A 17,720-nucleotide genomic window follows, 5' to 3' on the forward strand; every position below is an offset into this window, starting at 1 on the left:
CCAACAGATGTTTGGGGAGGAGATTGACCCCTCCCTTTATTCTTCCCTCACTTGTTCTGAGACTGAAATCAGACTGACCTGGGTGAGAGCCCAGCCCTTTTCACCCCTGCCCAACATATCACTCTGGTGCCTGCTGCCTGACTTTCCCTTGTCTGTAAAGGGAACATAACAGCTGCATCCCTGGGGCTCTTGGGGGGACTTAGTAGGGCAGTCTAAGCTTGTAGCAAGTTCGTGTCCACTAGAGTCCTTCCCATCAGTGGGGTGGGAGCTGTGACTTTTCCAAGATATAGTTTCCTGCCCTGTGGTTGGAGGTGGAAATCAATCTTTCTTGTGATCTTGGCAGTGGGCAGAGAGGGCAGGCTACCTCCTCCTGGTGCCTGGGCTGCCGACCTTGCTCTGAGGAGTCCTTGACTCCACTGGCCGGAACCAGTGAGCAGCTGTTGTCCTCTGGGGTGAGGGGCCAGCACAGGGCCAGGACATTTCCCAGCAGGTATCTGTAGCATAGGGTGACCTTCCTGGATGGAGTCAGCTCACAGGGACCACAGGAAGGCCAGGACTGATAGTGCAAATGCAGAAAAAAGACTGTTCAGGCCTAGCTGTGTGCACATTCAGGAGTCCAAGCTGGAAAGGGTCTGGCAGGTGGGGAGAGTGACTCTTCCTCCTTAGGGCTTAGAAGCATGGGGCTCTGGGTGCCAAGCTCCATGGGAGCTGACCACGCAAAGCACCATGCCCTCTGGTGGCTGCCTGCACAATTGCAGGCACAGCCTTCATGGGCAAGCTCCTCTCACTCTGATGCCAGTGAGGACTCTGGCCAGAACCCTACCTGCTCTGAGGCTTGAGAACCCAGAGGATTACAAGAACCTGTACCTCTGCCAGCAGAAGATGGCTTCAGGGGTAAGGATCTGCCCCAGGACTGGCATCCTGCTTGAGACACTAGCTTCTGGTCACCTGAGTCCCCTACATGCAGCTTAAGGAGCCTCTTGCCACCACACTGATAGGTGAATCAGCTCAATCTTGGTGCCATCGTGAGTCTGTTGGTTTCTGAGGAGCCCTAGGTATGGGTATGCATAGGAGGCCCAAGATAGAGCCCCATAAAGGGCAAGAGAGGCCATTGGTGGGATAAAGCCCATCTAGGAGTTTGGGGAAGCAGAGAACCACTTTGAGTGCACAGGCCCCTGGCCTCTGACCTCCCCATCAGCTCTCTGCTAAGTGGGTGTGCCAGGCCCCCTCCCCAGCAAGAGTGCATACTCAGGTCACCCCTTTAGCAGGGGCCAGTCGGGGAAGAGGACAAGGGGCCCATTAGGAGATAGAGCTGGACATAGCTTATGTACCTAGCTCCTCTGTGCTCATCCTTCTGTGCAGGTCCTGGGGATGGAGGTGCCCTTATCCTGGATCTGGGGCCTGACACTTTCTGCAGGGGCAGAATTCCCTTGGGGGTGGGAATTTGTCTTCCTCTTTCCTGGAGAAAGGACACAGGTTTGGCCTGAAAGTGCTGAGGCCCTGTGAAGACAAACCCAGCCATACACCCCAAGTTTTTGTGCTGTTTGCTTATCCCTCACCTCAGCCCTAATTTGGGTCAGCAGGGTTGGTGTTAGATGAGCTGTCCCCAAGCCCAGTGCTCACTGGGTCCCCTCTGCTTGAACTGGCTCAGATTGATTCTAGTAGGCCCAAGTCAGTGCTGAGCCTCCAACCTGGCAACTCATCACCATGGCAACAAGCTAGTGGCTTGCTATTAGCAGATCCAGCTGTGACTGGAGGGTCTCAGGTTGATGAAGGTGCCCAGGTAGCCCCGGTTGGCCTCTGTAGGGGACTGGCATGGGAAATCAGCCAGGGATTTGCCTAGACAGTTCAGGAAGATGAGGGGGACAACCAGCAGGCTCCAGACAGCCAGGCCTCGGGCAACAGCCCTGTGCTGTGGCCAAGTCTCCTTGCTTCCCATGGTCTGCTTAGCCCCAGGATCCAAGTGGCTAGGGAGATGGGCAACCAAGGCTGGCTGAGGCCCAGGCACAGGCCCACTTCTACTGCCTGTGGTCAGCTTCCCCCAGGCTGGCTCCTGGCACTATGTAAAGGCCTGTGGGGAGCCAGGGGCAATCTGTCCTTGGCCCCATCAGGATTTAACTGAGTGCCTCCTGTGTACCTTGGTGTCTCAGGCAGCAGTAAGGATGCAGTCCCAAATCCTGGGCGCTAGGGCCTGGAGACTGGGAATCCCACCTTGGCGGGCAGAGACAACATCCCCACTGGCCAGTAAGGGTCTCATGCAGGAGAACTGTGTGGGAAGCCAGGGAGTGAGAGGCATCCTTGGTATTGAGTGAATGGGCTCCTTACTCTCCAGCACAGAACAAAGGGAGGGGATAGGGCAGGAAAGGACACAACCCAAGGGCCACCATTTGTGGAAATGTTTTAATTTGAGGATTCTTAGATACAGTGGTTAATCTGTTGCCCACAGGTCCTTACTAGTATGAGGCCTCATGCTGGGAGCACCCTCCTCCCTCAGGTTAAATACAAGATGATCACATTTCATGTCTCAGATTACAAGATTCACATCTTTGTTAAGCCCAGGACTGTGGTACAAAAGGAAGAGTTCATAGCTGATGAGTAGTCACTACAATTTGCTAGAAACATCAATTACTTTAGAATATTTTAACTATAAAATATATTGAATTTCCATATAGTTAACCATATACATGTGTAACTATTATTAAATGTAGTCAATCATTACAAAATAAGACATTCTGGGAGCAGGCTACAAATACACAAGCCGGCCAAATTCCTCAGGGAAGGTCCCTCTGGATAAACCAACCATAACTGTCCATCAAAAAGCCCAGCCACCTGCCAGGACACAGAGTTTAGAGTGAACAGGCTCTGCCCATTGCTGCCAAGTAGGTGTGGCCCCAACCTCCCAGAGTCCCGTCTGACTCTCCTCTGGGTCCCCAACTGCACCAGCTCACTCCTGTATCTGAGCACTGGAGCCACAGGTGACCAACTCCCACAGCAGGAACTGGGTCTCAGGAGCAAGACTGGTGGGGACTGTGCTCACAGGGATGAGGGACAGGGGCCACTCAGCCCAGTTTACCCCCTTACCCCCTGACAAGCCCACAGGGGATAGCCACCCAGCTGGCCTGCATAGGCTCAGGGCAACGCCACCAGAGACCTAGCAACACAGGCTGGTAGGTGCACGGACAGTGGTGCCTCAAGGCATCTGTGTCACAACACCACCCAGGTCAAGAGCCCCTTGGGCTGTCTGGCCTTGTCTAACAGCTGCCACAAAGTCTGGCAGCTGGAGAAGGCACCTGCCTTTTGCCAGGGTGGCAAAAAGCCTGGTGCGTAGGTGGGGAACGTAGACAGCTGAAGACAGTCACTTTCTTGGCAAGCAAGTAACTGCAGGGTCCACAGTGCAGTCACCTGGAAGGAGCGCTGACACCTGCCGCTGTGCCTGTGGGCCTTCCTTGGCCTCAGCCCTGGTCAGGTCTTAGTTGTATCATCTCTGGAGGCAGTGGGTCACAGGCGCTGGGCTCTGACCGCCATGCTTTATAGATTGGACTCCAACTGTGACTCACTAGGTTGGTACTCTGCCTTGTCCTCTATATGCCAGGAATCCAGGGGTAGGACAGCAACACCTTGGACACACACTTTTGTATACAGTCCTATTTACAAAGAACCAGCACAAGATGGAGCCACATGGGACCTGGTGCATCCGAGAGCAGAGGCTGAGAAGAGCTCATAGCCACTGGTCCTGGACCCTGGGCTGTGGCCCACCAGGAAGGCTGGGCTCACTGAGGCACCTTTCCTCTCACTTTAATGACGATAATGCAACAAAAACCTTTATATAAACAGTTTATTTACTCTAAACAGCAACACAGACAAAACGCCATATAAACACAAAGGAAGTGATGCGGAATTGAGACACTAGCTGACTTTGGATCTGAGGCTCATAAGCAACACAGCCCAGGTTCTGAGGAGACCGGATGAGGGGCAGGAGGGGCAAGTGATTTTCTTCTCGTACAGCCAGCTAGAGGCTACAGACAGCTCTGAGCAGTGGGAAGCATGCCTGCCTCCGAGAGCATAGGACTAGCTCCTAGGGGACTTACCCAAGTATAAAAGTTTATAATTTTACAGCAGTTGAAATACTGACATCAATATTAAAATAAAAGCAAGTTTTACATAACAATCAAAAATACAAAAGACTGAAGGAAGAGACCCTGTATGAAAACGGGGTGATTCAGCGGATGAAAACTGTATGCCAGTGGCGGGAATGGAGATGGTGCCCGCCCAGCCCTCCCAGGCGACTAGTGACCGTACGAGCGACTCTAGATTTGCAAAAGGTGTAAACGAGTTCTTGCCAAACCAATCCCTTCCTTTCTGCAGAGCCACAGGGCCGCTGCTTACGAGGGTGCAAACTTCTTGGCTTGTGCTCGAACCCTTTTCTCATATTCCACTCTGTTTTGGCTGAGGAGGTCAAAAGAAAAAAAGAGGTTAGAAGGGGCTGCAGGGATATTAGTGGGTGCCTGGAGAGGCCCGTGCCTACAGCCACCTGCGGCAGAGGTGAGGGACCCAGGCAGGTGCAGGGCAGAGCCTCGCCACAGGCAGAAGCCAAAACGCCAGAGGAAGAAGGCACATGCTGGAAGCCCAGGGCGGACTTTGTGGCAGGACATGGGAGTTTTCATGGTCACCCTAACAACGTGTGCATGAGACAGAGTGGCTCCATGGGCAGTGAGGAGCGCTAGGACTAGGGTGGGGCCAGGCTGCCCGCAGCACAGTCATCTCTAGACAAGAGTCCATTTTCCAGTCTTCTTTACTAAGGAGATGGGATCTGTCTTGTTGCCCAGACTGAACTGTAGTGGCTATTCACAGGAGTTTAGAACAGACACTGGATTGGCATAACCTTGAATTCCTGGCTCAAGTAATCCCCCTGCCTCGGCCTCTTAAGTACTGCGACAATCCAACAGGTCCAGGGTTAACCACAGAGATTTATGCAGCATTAAAAGTTGTGGAGAAACCCGTGCTGGTACACACCTATAATCCTAGTACTGGAGGATGAGGCAGGAAGACTAAAATTCTGATGCCGGTCTGGGCTGTATACCAATATCTTGTCTCAAAACCCAAATAAACACCACCCCCCCCAACAAGACAAAACAAGAAAAACCTAGTGCTAATCAGTTTGGTCTCTGGAATTTTTATTTTTTGAGATAGGGGGTTCCTATGTTACCCATCCTGGGCTTGAACCTGCAATCTTCCTGCCTCAGTCTCTCAAGTGCTGGGGTTACAGGTGTCTACTACCATGCCCAACTTCAGTGTTAAGTTTTTGCTCCCCATTTCCACAAGCAGACATGAACTTCTGGTGGGACCTGGGAGGGAAGCTGGGGCTGAGAGCTCAGCCTGCACTGGCCAGACTTGGGTGACATGCTGCCATTTGGGAAACAAAGACTCTTAACAGGGAGCAGTGTGGTCTCGCAGACTGAGGGAACACAATGACCTTTATACAACTGCGCTCCTTGGGGCAGATGTCCTAGAGGTTGCTTATGCAGGGTGATGCTGTGCAGTGCAAGCTGTAGCTTGTCTGTGATCTAGTACTGTGCTGAGACAGGCTGGACTCTAAGCCTTGTGCTTTTGCCTAAGTGCTGTGCCTTCCAGACCATATGCTGCTCATGCCCCAGGATTTGCAGAAGCTCCCAGGGCTGGGGAAAAAAGGGACCACTATGCAAATGATGGGTCTGTTGCCAGGGCCAACCTGGCAGGGCCCAGGGCCCACCACCCAAGGACTGAAGGGCTGCATGTGTCGATGTGCATGGCAGCACTGACCAGGGCCTCACCCAACTTGCTGCCCAACCCTGCTGTTCACTCAGTCAGAGTCCTCAGGATGAGGTACCTGCCAGGGCAGGCCTGGAAACTAAGGAGAAAGGGACTTGAGATTTCCACACACACTTCACAGAAAGTGCTTTTGAAATGGATGTTTGTCAGTGAAACAATGACTGCTCAGGGGGAAAAAAGTGCACAAGCCAAATGTACTAGTGCATGCCTGTAATCCGCGCACTCTGGGAGGCTGAGGCAGGAGGATCACAAATTTGAGCCCAACCTAGGCAACTTAGCAAGACCCTGCCTAAAAAAAGGCACGTGGGTTAAGTGGGACTGTAGCTCTATGTAAAGGCAATGGGTTCAATTCCTACTACTGCCAAAAACACCCCCCCAACAAACAAAAAAAACAAAAAAAAACAAACCGTACCCCACAAAAACCAAAAAGCAAACAAAAAGGCTAAGCAGGGCAGTGGTTAACAAGCCCAGGTGATGTGGCAATGCCAAGTCTGGACAGAGAACCACAGGCTTTGGTGTGGACAGGGGACCAAACCCACCATGTGAGCTGTGACACACAGTGAATATACATTCTGCACCTGTATGGTGACAAGGCCCAAAGCCCACTCAGCCTGTGCAGCATGGCAGTTTCTGCCCTCAGTTCATAAGCCACAGCTGTGGCAACTTGGTGTAAACATCTTAGCATCCTGCACTAGGGGCTGGGTCAGACTGAGCTCGTGTAGCCACACAGCATCAGGGTGGATGGAAGTCACACTCCAGGGGTCCTGGAGACTGGACTGGCTGAGCGTGGCCATCCTTGGCAGCATCTGGGCTGGGCATGCAGAGGGAGGAGCACTCCTCTTATAGCCTGCCTCAAGGTCCTCACCAGAGCCAGCTCAGGAACTTCTCAAGAAGAACAGGCTCAGGGGGATGGGTCAGAGCCCTTCAACCCCAGGGGGCATCTGGAGGCTCTTTTTCAAAAAGCTTTATGCTGCACTCCCCCAGGGCCCAAGCAAGATCCTGAGCAGCTTTCCTGGAGACCACCCACTAAAGGCACTAGGACAAGCCTACTATGGCACCCACACCCAGGGGGTTCCCTTCTGAGCTGGCTGTACCTCACTAGGGAGAAAGTAGCCCTGGAGAACCAGGTCACCTGATCTCCATCTCCTGATACCCATTCTTGCTCACCACAGGCTTTGGGTGGTTTTTTGGGTTTTTTTTTTGTACCAGGAATTGAACTCAGGACCTTGTTCTTGCCAGACAGGCGCTTGTACCACTGAGCTACATCCCCAGCCCTCACCACAGGCTTTGGACCAGACCTGATGTTATCCTCCATTCCTCTCTAGCTGCCTCACAGGCTTCCCCGGATCCTTCTCTGCTATTTGACTTGGACCTCTCTCCTGGGCTACTACACTCCACGTGCCCTCTGACAGGTACCTATCTGCACTTCCAGAAAGGGGTTGTGACCAGCAGGCCAGAGTCAATACTAACCAGTAGATCGTGTAGGCCTCTGCTTGAGCTGGGTCTTGGATATTTGGTTCATTTAGAAGTTCCTGTATTCCTAATAAGATCTGCACACACAAAAAAAACAGGAACATAGTACAACACATGTGGGGGCTCAGTGGCTGGCCACATGGCCTCAGCCTTGAGGACCGGCCAGGGTAGGGAAAGGGTCATGGGCAGGGACCAGTCCCTCCTACCTGTTTGATCGTGATGGCTGGCCTCCAGTCTTTGTCCTCCTCCAGGATGGACAGGCACACTGTGCCTGAGGGGTACACATTCGGGTGGAAGAGTGGCGGCTCAAATTTACCTGAAGGACCAGTAAGGAGGGATATGGTTGGAGGCCAATGTGTCTCACCCACTACTACCACTCTGCCTCCTCCCCATAGCAAGGTGCCTTTAGGAGAAGCAACTATGCCCAGGAGGGGCCAGGAGAAGAGCAGGCACACCCATCTCCTTCCAATGGACATAGCAGACCAGGGACAAAACAGTATCACTTTCAGGAAAGTGTCCAGGTGGAGATTGGGTGGCCAAGAGAGACCACAGGGTGGGCCCGGGTCAACTCAGCCTATGGCTTTTCCTATGTCGTTCTCTACCTGGGTGGACTCAAGGAAGATGGGAGGGAAGAGCCACAATACAGTAGGACAAGTCCAAGAAACAGACCAAAGTGGACATCCTAAAGGCCTTCACTGAAAGGTCCCATGGCTTTCACTGCCTGGCTTTTGTTTTATAAAAATGTGGGCTTCTGGAGAACCATGCCCCAGAACAGTCCCACTCAGGATTGCCCCCTAGCTGGTACTTTCAGGTATGCCTCATCTTTTATCTGGGTAACTTTTCCTCTTTATCTCCAAATGTTATTCAAGTACTTAGAAAAGTGCAAGTGTAGCCCAGCTTGATACATTAATAGGAAATGAATATGCCATTAGTATCAACAGCTTCACAGAAAACCTCCTCCTGACGCTGCCCACCACCCCAATCTCTGACACCTGGAGCTGACTTCTTAGGCTGTCTGTAACAGGGCACTGCTTGTTCTGCACGGTTTTGAGGCCACACACAAAAGCACCCTGGCACAACTCTAGGCAGGGCCATAGTGAAGGCTCCTAGATATAAACTGTGTGTGTGTGTGTGTGTCTCTTACAGGGCATCATGTCAGACACAGCAGATGTGGCTGTGTTCCTCATGCTATCCCACAGTCTGAAGAACCAGGCCTCTTGGGTACTCATTTGCATCTCTCTGGGGACCACCAAGGTAGACAGTCCCTTTCTCCACTGCCATTCATGCTTTTTCACATCTCTTGTGAGTAGTAGGAGCTCTTCGTATCTTCTGGCTATAAGTCCTCCTTGGTTATGTCTTGCAAACACCTTGTCCTACCCTAGGGTTCCTTTTCAGTATCTTTTGGTGAATGCAAGTGCCTAGTTTTAATCTGACCCACCAACTTTATTTCTTTGGCCAATAAGAATAGGTTGCACATTAAAAAAAGTACACATCACAGAAGTCAGCCTGCTTTGGGTGATTTGTTGGCTTCCCTCTAATGCAGCAGGTGCCACCTGACTTCTGACCTCACTCCTCAGCAAAGCCTGTTGCTAAATTGCCCAGAAGGAACACAAAGGGCATCAGTATCCTCAATGTCTGGCCTGCGAACTCAGGGGCATGCATGGAAGATTCACTCATGCTACATCCTTGCAGACCCTTTGAAATCACTGCAGCCCTACGACATGCTATTATTAATGCATATCTGGACTATCTCTTTTGGCAGTTACAAATGGGGCTGCCATAGTTTTCTTGTCCTCACCTTTGTAAACACATGCAAACATATGCTTCAACTGGATGTTTCCTAGAGTGGAACTGTGGAAGTTGAGTTTCCTTAGTCAGGGCAGTGTCTTAAGACTTATGCTCTCCAGCCAGCATCTGAATGCTCCTGCTGCATGGCACTTGGACTGCATCTGCCCTGCTGAGGACACTGGCATTCCATAGAGGTACATCCTCCACTCTGGTGATGAAGCCAGCCGTCCTTCCTGGTGTGGGCTGATGGATGGACAGCCTGCTTTGTGATGGCCTATACAATCACATGGTTGTTTGCTTTCTTCTTTGTTACTCGGAGGAGCTCTTAATGTATTGGGAGTGGCAAGAGGTACACACTCCTCGTCTCCATGGCTCACTCCATCTGCATTGGTGTTTTCTGATGAGGACTTTAACTTTAAGCGGTCCAGTGGACAGTTCCTGCATGGCCAGCACTTCCTCTGCTCTCCTAACAAGGTCCATGCCTACCCCTAGTCATGAAGATAGCTTTCTGCCCCTTCCTCTACTGGGCCTATCTCTCCCCTCTCAACAGGTTCCACATGCACTGTAGGCTTGTCCATGGTAAAGTGCAGCACTCTCTCCTTCCACTGGCCAGCTCTCTGGGGCAGCCCCGGCACACACCAAGCTCATGTACACCAAGTGTTTCTGGACTGTCCACTTTCCTCTGTGGGTCTGCTCTCTGTCTCCATGCCAATTCAAGCATCTCAGCCTCTGTGCCCCAAGACGGGTCTTGGTATCTCATGTGTGACACTGAGCCACACCACCAATGGGTCTGGGTACTTCTTGCATTTTGCCTATCTACAGGTGTTTTAGAGCCTGATGGACTCTGACTGGGATCCAGTGACAGGTACAGACCACTTCACGGGGGGATGGACTTCTTCCCCATGCTACGCTCTCTGGCCTGTCAACTGTCTATGTTCTCTTGGTCTCGCTCAGAAACAAATACTAGTTCCCAGTTAGAAGTCCTGCACTATCTTCTATGGGATTCATTTCAGTGCATCTAAATGGTTTAAGTAGAGCCAGGCATGGTAGCACGTACCTGTAACCCTAGCACCCAGGCTAAGGCAGGAAAAACCTCCTAAGTTTAAGGCCTGGGCTACACAGTGAGTTCAAGGCCAGCTTCAAATGTATAGTGAGACCCTATCACAAAAAACCAAACAGGTGGGCATGGTGGCACACACCTGTAATCCCAGACTCAGGAAGCTGGAGCAGGAGGATTCCCTTCAGTTGGAGGCCAGCCTAGGCTACATAGTTAAGTTCAAGGCCAGCCTGGACTACGTAAGACCCTGTCTCAAAAAACAAACAAAAACCAAAACAATAACACACAAAACCCAAACCCAAACAAATAAATGGTTTAATTTTAAAGTTTTCATTCATTGCATTCTATGGAAACTAACATTTTCTTTCTTTTTTTTTATATTAACCTTTTCTACAGTGATCTTTACAAACAGTCTGAAGTTTTGGTCCCCCTTTCAGGCTCACTAATGTAACTTTTCTTTTCTTCTTCCTCTCTTTTGGTGGTACTAGAGATTAAACCCATGGCCTTCACATAGTTACATCCCAGCTCTTTTTACTTTTCATTCTAAGACAAGGTGTTGCTATGTTGCCCAGGCTAGTCTCAAATGTGTAATCCTCCTGCCTTGGCTTCCCAGAGTACTGGGATTACAGGTGTGTGCAACCATGTCTGGCTACCCAGATGACTTCTTTTTCTTGCATGGCTGCATCACAATGTGGAAGAAAAGTGATTAAAGCAATTATGTCTATCTTTTTTTTTTTTGGTCTTTTTGAGACAGGGTCTCACTACACAGTTCAGGCTGGCCTTGAGCTCACTTTGTAGCCCAGGCTGGTCTGGAACTTGCAATGATCCTCCTGCCTCAGCCTCCCAAGTGCTGAGATTATAGGTGTGAGCCACCACATCTGGCTTAGTTATGCCTATCTTGTTCTTAGATTTTTCTATTAATTAAGAGATCACTAAGAAATAACAGGCACCACAAAGATTTAAGGCAGTCAACAATGCACAATGGAACAAATCTGTGCTTGGGGTGCCTGTTAATTTTAAGTTCCGATAGAATCATTATAATTGAACTAATATTTCAGCACAGTGAAAGTTCCTACCCAGCACTAACCCCTCTATGTATTGCTGTTCTCAGTATAGTGGACATGATTTTGTGACTGAAGACAGTGTGTTGGTTTCCAGCCAGAGTAGGGGAGCTGAGGGGTCCTCTGCGCCTAAGGTTTGCTAAACTGCACTGAGATCATTTTGCCATAGCCCCTGTTTTAAACATGAACCAGCGTTTCCCTGACCTGTAGGTTGAGTGTCCATCCCTCCAGCTGCAGGCACAGCCACAGCCATAGCTGAGTATGAATTGTAGGAGACAAGAAGTGGGTAGCAGCAGGCTGGATTAGAGTGAGAGTCTTTTCTTTCTTTTTTGGTGTGGGGGCATTGAACCTATACTTGCTCTACACATGCAACCTACAGGAAGACAGTATGAGTCTGTTTTTTTTTTGTAGGCCTGTTCCCCCTAGGACTGGGACACTCATGGGCACCCCATGCAGGTCCTCAAAGTTGCCATGAAGGGTTCAGGTGCTCTGGGCTCAGGACCTTCCCACCATTAATGAGGATCAGAGAGTAAGACAAATACATGACCTTCCCAATCCCAGGGCTGCAAACAGACTCCTATCTACAGCCTGCACACAGATCAGAGCCACATTCAACCAGAGCTGCCTTTATTTCCACACCAATATCACTGTACCACCCAGGGCTCTGGAACTCTTTGAAGAGGACTGTGGATCCCGGTAGGAACTTACATTTTGGTGGTGATGATGGATAATCATCTTTGAAAAGCATCCGCAGCTTGAACAAGCCTCCTTCCCAGGGAGTCTGTGGGGAGGTGAACTGTGGTTAGGTGCGGCTTGCCTGCACAGGCAGACCTAGGAGGGAGAGGCTGATCCCCATAATACACCAAACCCAAGGACTGCCAGCCCCCTGGGGTCAGACTCAACAGATGCGGGCTCCAAAACCTGTACTATCCCCACCAAGGGGACTTCTGCAGTATCTATGGGGGAGGTGGAAAGAGCACTCCTTGGAATGGAGCAGGGGCAGGGGCAGAATTTCGGAGAAGACATGTGGGGCCCCCAGATTCTCAAAGGGTCACGATCTACAGCTCGTGGCTCAGATACATAAAGCTGCTCATTCTACCCTGCCTTAGAGCCCACTTGGACAGGGACTGGTGTTAGGGTTATTCCACACCCTAACATCTCCTCCCACCCCATTCAACCCCTCAGAGGGCACCTGCTCCACCTGAAATAAGGGGCAAGGGATGGTCTCAGCAAGGGCTGGGGATCCGTACTGTGCTCAACCGAGTCCCATATGTACAAATCCAACCTCCATCTGCTCAGTCGAGGTCAAGGCCTACTAAGATGATGCTTGGCTCAGAGGAAGCAGAACCTAGACTGAGCTCGTTACTCTGAAGGTGGGTTGAAATGGAGGCAATGAGCCTCTAGGCACAGTCCAGACACCTCAGAATCTCTGGGGACACTCACTTGTCCCCGTATGCTGGACAGTAAGGGCATATAACTGGCTCAGGACTCAGATGGCCTAGAAGGGAAATACTGAGGCTTCACACATGGCCGCCTTTCTAGAAACACTGTGACTGGCTCACTGTGTCACTGGGGTTCCCACACCTTACCACATCTAGAAGCACAAGCCAGAGCCCCAGCCCCCAGTGAGAACACCAAGAGCTCCTTGCCAGGACCCCAGTCTTGTTCTCCAACTCGATATCCAAAACCCGCCAGAATGTAGCCCATGCCACCTGCTATAGCTCAGTCCTAGTCTGGCTGCTGCCACTCCCTTCTGATCCAAGCCTAGGATGTGACCTGGCAAATAGTAAGTCAGATGGTGTGATCACAGGTACCACAGACATGTAAACCTGAGCCTTGTCCTGCCTGAGTGCCTTGCAGGTGCAGCAGAGCTGGCTTACCCCCTTCTTCCCTGGGATGGCGCACTCCCAGTTCATCAGGTTCATTGTGCCGTCGGGATTCTTGGTAGGGACAGCCACAAAGCCCTGAGAGAAAATAGCCACAGAAGTGTATCAGCACTGTGGGCCTGTTCAGAAATTCAGAGAATGGGTCTGCAAACCTCTGCCCAGTGGCTATAGGCCAGCACAGCAGGGACCATGGGGGTTATGAGTCACCCCCTCAGTGGCAAAGAAATAGAGCTCTCCTTACAAACGGGTGGTCTTTCCTCCAAGCTTTTCTCTCCTGGGCAAGTCTGCTGAGGGCGATCCCCGACATATTCAAAGTCCCTGGAACAGGCAAGAGCAGAGTGTGGGTTAAAAAAGGAAATCTCTGTTCTGCTGTGCTGCCCTGATCATAATGGCTAGGGTGTGTGGGTATTCCCAAAAAGCACGTAAGCCAGGTTCAGTCAACCCAGTAGACTGTGCCCTGCACTCCGCAGTAAGGAGACAGACTTTGGAGGCCAGACTGCATCTCCTGAGAAATGTAGCAAGGCAGTGTGACAGGGACCGCAACCCACCCTCAAAAGTCTCAGGAAAGGCAGCCTGAGAGCTGGGGTGCAAAGATGGGTTATACCCTTACTGGTGCACCTGGTATGTGTGTATAAGCAGTTCCCCCAGCAAGATTTGTGCCTAGAGAGGAAAATAACATTTACTCTTGAGGACAACAGAGGAAAAAAGCAGATAATGGGTAAACCTCACAGTGGACAAGCCACCCCAGCAGGCCAGCCCTGTAACCTGGTAGGTGGCTACTCAAACTTCTGGTTAGAGCCATCTCAGTGGACCTGGAGGAGACCTTCAAGACTCCATACACCAGGGGTAAAGAAGTACTTTCACCCAAGGCCATGGTGTCAGCACAGTGGAAGACCTGGTGGGCAAGGCCTACAGTTCGATGGTACCCTGATTAGAACCCACTGGGTGCCAGTCACTTCCTTCACCATGTGAAACAGTACTCAAACCACTAAGCTTGCTGGAGAATTGTGTAGGTCTTCATAGTCTAGAGGCTCAGAGACATCCCAGACAAGTACCTAAACATCAAGCTAGGCTCTCACAAGAGGGATGTTTCTTTGAGGTGGCTCATACTGAGGATTATAGGTGACACATCTCTCACCAGAAAAAGGTCCCACATGGGAGCTGAACGTAATGCCCTTGATAATATACACATGGGGCTGTGCTGAGTTTGGTGGCATCAATCTCCCAGCAAGCCCAGCAGCAGTGGGCCTCACTCTCCAGCTCAAAGCTGTGTCTTGACCACTGGTCCAGTTTCAACACAGCCATGAGGCCTTGCCCTAGAATCCCTCTTCTTCCCTAGGATGGCACATCCCCAGGCAAGAAGTGTTATAGAGTCTTCACCCTCTCAATCATGAACCTTCTAGCTCTCTGACTCTGGAAGGGATGGCTATGTTCTTGTGAAGCCACTGGCTGGTCTCCTTCTCCTCCCCTTCCCCCACAGTTATGTGGCCATAACTGCCTTACCAACCAAACCATACCCTTCACTAACCTGACTTCCCTGCCTCTTCAACCCACAAGCACCATCCAGAAACTTCATTTGTCAGTCTAACTGATAAGCCAGGTGCACCTCCTTATGTCAGAGCACAGCTGCTCTCAGTGTGCTCCACAAGGGAACAAGCTTACAGGTGGCTTACAGGTGCTGGGACTCCTTCGTCCCACTGCATTAAGAACTTGTGTGGGGCCCTGTACTGGGGTTTCAGGCAGCTTTTGACAAATCTTTTACCAAATAATCAAAGTGGAAGGGGGTGCGTGGGATTGCCATCAGAGGCCACTACAAATCACCACATGGGTACAGGCTTTTTCAGCTGTATATTCAGGTCCTGGTAAGAAGCAGATAGTAAGTCCTCAAGTCAACAGCATAGGCTATCAGAGCAAGACTGTGACAAAGAGCCCACACAGCTCTAGCACCTAAGCCTGGAGCTCAGGCACTGATGGCTACTACCTTATCTAGCTTCAAGAATAAGTCCAAAATAGATACATCGGGCTCAGACCCAAAGCAGAACTGTCTGTCCACCACAGGAATCCAGAGCCCAGGTGTGCCCATGCCTCCCTAAACAATGAGACAAGACTACCTAGGACAGTGGTGGCAATCCTCTGGCATGTATACCACAGCAGGCTGTTAGTTATCACCGAAAGCACCAAAAGGTTTGCCATCAATGACCCAGAACAAGTAGAGCCACTAAGGCCACCACCAGTATACTTGTCTGGAACATTTACCCTTTCAGGAAGCTAGGACCAAGGCAGAATTCTTCTAAGCACAGGGGAAGATACAGGTCACTGCCCCTGGTGGCCTATGGGTGAGGAAGAACCAGATGCCATCACACATAGGATGACAGTCTACTTGGCTGGCTGCTTCTATTTATTTTTTGGGACAGGGTCTCACTTTATAGTTCAGACTGGCCTTGAAGTCATGGTGATCCTCCTGCCTCGGTCTCTCAAGTGCTGGCATTACAGGTGTGTGCCACCATGCCTGGCTACTTAGTCTTTTTTTTTCTTCCCCTGAGATAGGGACTTACTATGTAGCTCAGGCTGTCCTTTAACTCATGTAGATCAGGCTGGCCTTGAACTCAGCAATTCTGCCTCAGCCTACTGAGTGCTGGGATTATAGGTATGCACCACTGTGCCTGGCTTGGCTGGCTGCTCTTGCTGGGGGTGGAACAGGCCTGCTATAGTGGCCACACTGTGTGATCTATGCTCAGGAAGCCCACTCTCAATTGGGGTGTGTCCTATGGGCAGGTCAGGCAACACTGAACAAACCTATGAGAAATCTGCAGAAAACTGCTCCAGGCAGGGAAGGGCCAGAGCCAAGTCAGAAGAGCATAAGAGCCTGAGGGTCTCCGGGGTTGGAGCAGAGAGCAAATATCACAGTTTAATTCCCACAAGCTAGTTTCTCAAACCCTTCCCTCAGCCTGTACTTCTCAATAGACCAGCCCAACTCTATCCTGAGAAATTCCTCCATCTTGAAGGTACAGTACCCTGCAGCTCCCCAACGGAGGGTGGGCTCCCTGAGCACAGGTCACAGAGTGGCCACTATGCTGGCTCTATTTCTTCCCAGCAAGAGCAGCCAGCAGAAGGAGGTGGCCAAGCAGGCTGCCACATTCAGGTTAGACGGGCCATTTGAGTAGTAAGAGGTCCTTAACAAGTCTGGGCAGGACCAGACATACAAACTTCCTGCAGCCCTGGGCCAGCACAATGGACACTGAGAAGCCATGGGTACTGTACCTGACAAACGTGGGCAGAAACACAGGCCACCTCTCCCACTCAAGAACAAAGCACAGCTCTCTACAGAGGTCCCTGTCCTAGGGACAACTGTAGTCACCCAGGTGTAAACAACACTGAGGGGTGATTCGAAAAGAGCACATCTGCCAGTGCTTCTTCCCAAGGCCTGGTTGCCTCTTACATATCTTCTGTCCCACAGCATGCCAAATTAGTGGGCCCACAGGAAATCCCCACCAACAGGGAAAGAGCCCCAGTCGCACATCTGCACCCATCTAGGCAAGAGCTTGCTCTCCAACACGGGTACTCCTGCTCCTGTTGTCCAGAAGCAAGCAACTGGTCACAATACAGAACTCCACACTCCAAATCCCACTTAAAATTGAATTTGACTTTCCAAGTTAACAAAGCCACTTTTAATGCGTTCCTAAACGCCTCAACACAGGAAAGACAAAAACTCTTAACTTATCAGAGTCAGGCAGGGCACAAACACTGTGCAGGGTTGGAGCCCAAGTGTGGCCCTCACCTCTCTTGGACCGGTACAATGGGCTGCACTTGACACAGCAGTAAAGACTTCGGTGCTATTAACTGGCTACTTAAGCACGTGCAGGTACTCATGTTTCCCCAATCTCAAATTCATGACACACCTGCACAAGCCCTTAGAAGCGCCTCTCCACCTAAATGTACTTCTACATACCTCAAGCACCCCTAACTCAGGAGAATGGGGAGCACAGGATCTGCCTCAGGTTCCCTGGCTGTTTCTGAAGCAAGGTCCCAAAGCTCAAAGCCTCGAGATGAGGGCCCAACAGCAACCATTCCAAAAGCCCAGGTAGAGAACCTTTCTGTAAGCAGTTGAGTACAAACTTCGGCTGTACATCCGTTTTTTAAACAGCAGCTAACGCGCCCACCCATGAAGCCAACATTTCCTTAAGTATAAGAAACTGGCAGACCAGAGTCTATGCAGGGAAATCGGCAAAACCAAAGTCAGGGAGAGCAAATCCGCAGATCGCGACACGGCCCGCTGACCACGGCCTCACCGGCCTCACCGGCCTCCCAGCCGCCAGCCCCCATCACCGTCCAGCAATCCCGCGGGGCGAAGCAGGACCTACGGCGGGGCGTCCCGGTGCGTCGGGAAACTCATCTGATGCCGAGCTATCGGAGGCGGGCCGCGACCCAGCTCTGCACCTGGCTTGGCCAGAGGACCGTGGCTGGGCCGGGTCGCTCCGAGGACTGCGGGCGGGAAAGCAGAAGGCCGCGGGCAGGGAGCGAGGCTGCGGGGCGTCACCGAAGCGGTAGCGGGCAAGGGCCGCGGGCAGGAAGGCGGCGACAGCGAGCGGGCGGGAGGAGGCCGCGGGAGGGAGGCGGGGAGGCCAGAGGCCTGGAGCCCGGGCCGGT

At 51.4% G+C, this 17,720-nt stretch overlaps 1 protein-coding gene across 1 annotated transcript; it reads right to left on the minus strand.

Moving 5' to 3' along the window:
* Positions 1-2,383: 2,383 nt before the first annotated feature.
* Ube2i (ubiquitin-conjugating enzyme E2I) lies at positions 2,384-13,391 on the minus strand (the record flags this gene model as incomplete). The annotated part of the gene is given in 6 exon segments (XM_013517963.1): positions 2,384-4,446; positions 7,279-7,358; positions 7,488-7,597; positions 11,896-11,968; positions 13,068-13,151; positions 13,315-13,391. Coding segments are annotated over 6 exon segments (477 nt in total). The 3' UTR covers positions 2,384-4,382.
* Between the last annotated feature and the right edge of the window lie 4,329 nt (positions 13,392-17,720).

Source organism: Chinchilla lanigera, unplaced genomic scaffold, assembly GCF_000276665.1.
Source record: "Chinchilla lanigera isolate Chin_1 unplaced genomic scaffold, ChiLan1.0 scaffold00041, whole genome shotgun sequence".
In the NCBI taxonomy this organism is placed as follows: Eukaryota; Metazoa; Chordata; class Mammalia; order Rodentia; family Chinchillidae; genus Chinchilla; species Chinchilla lanigera.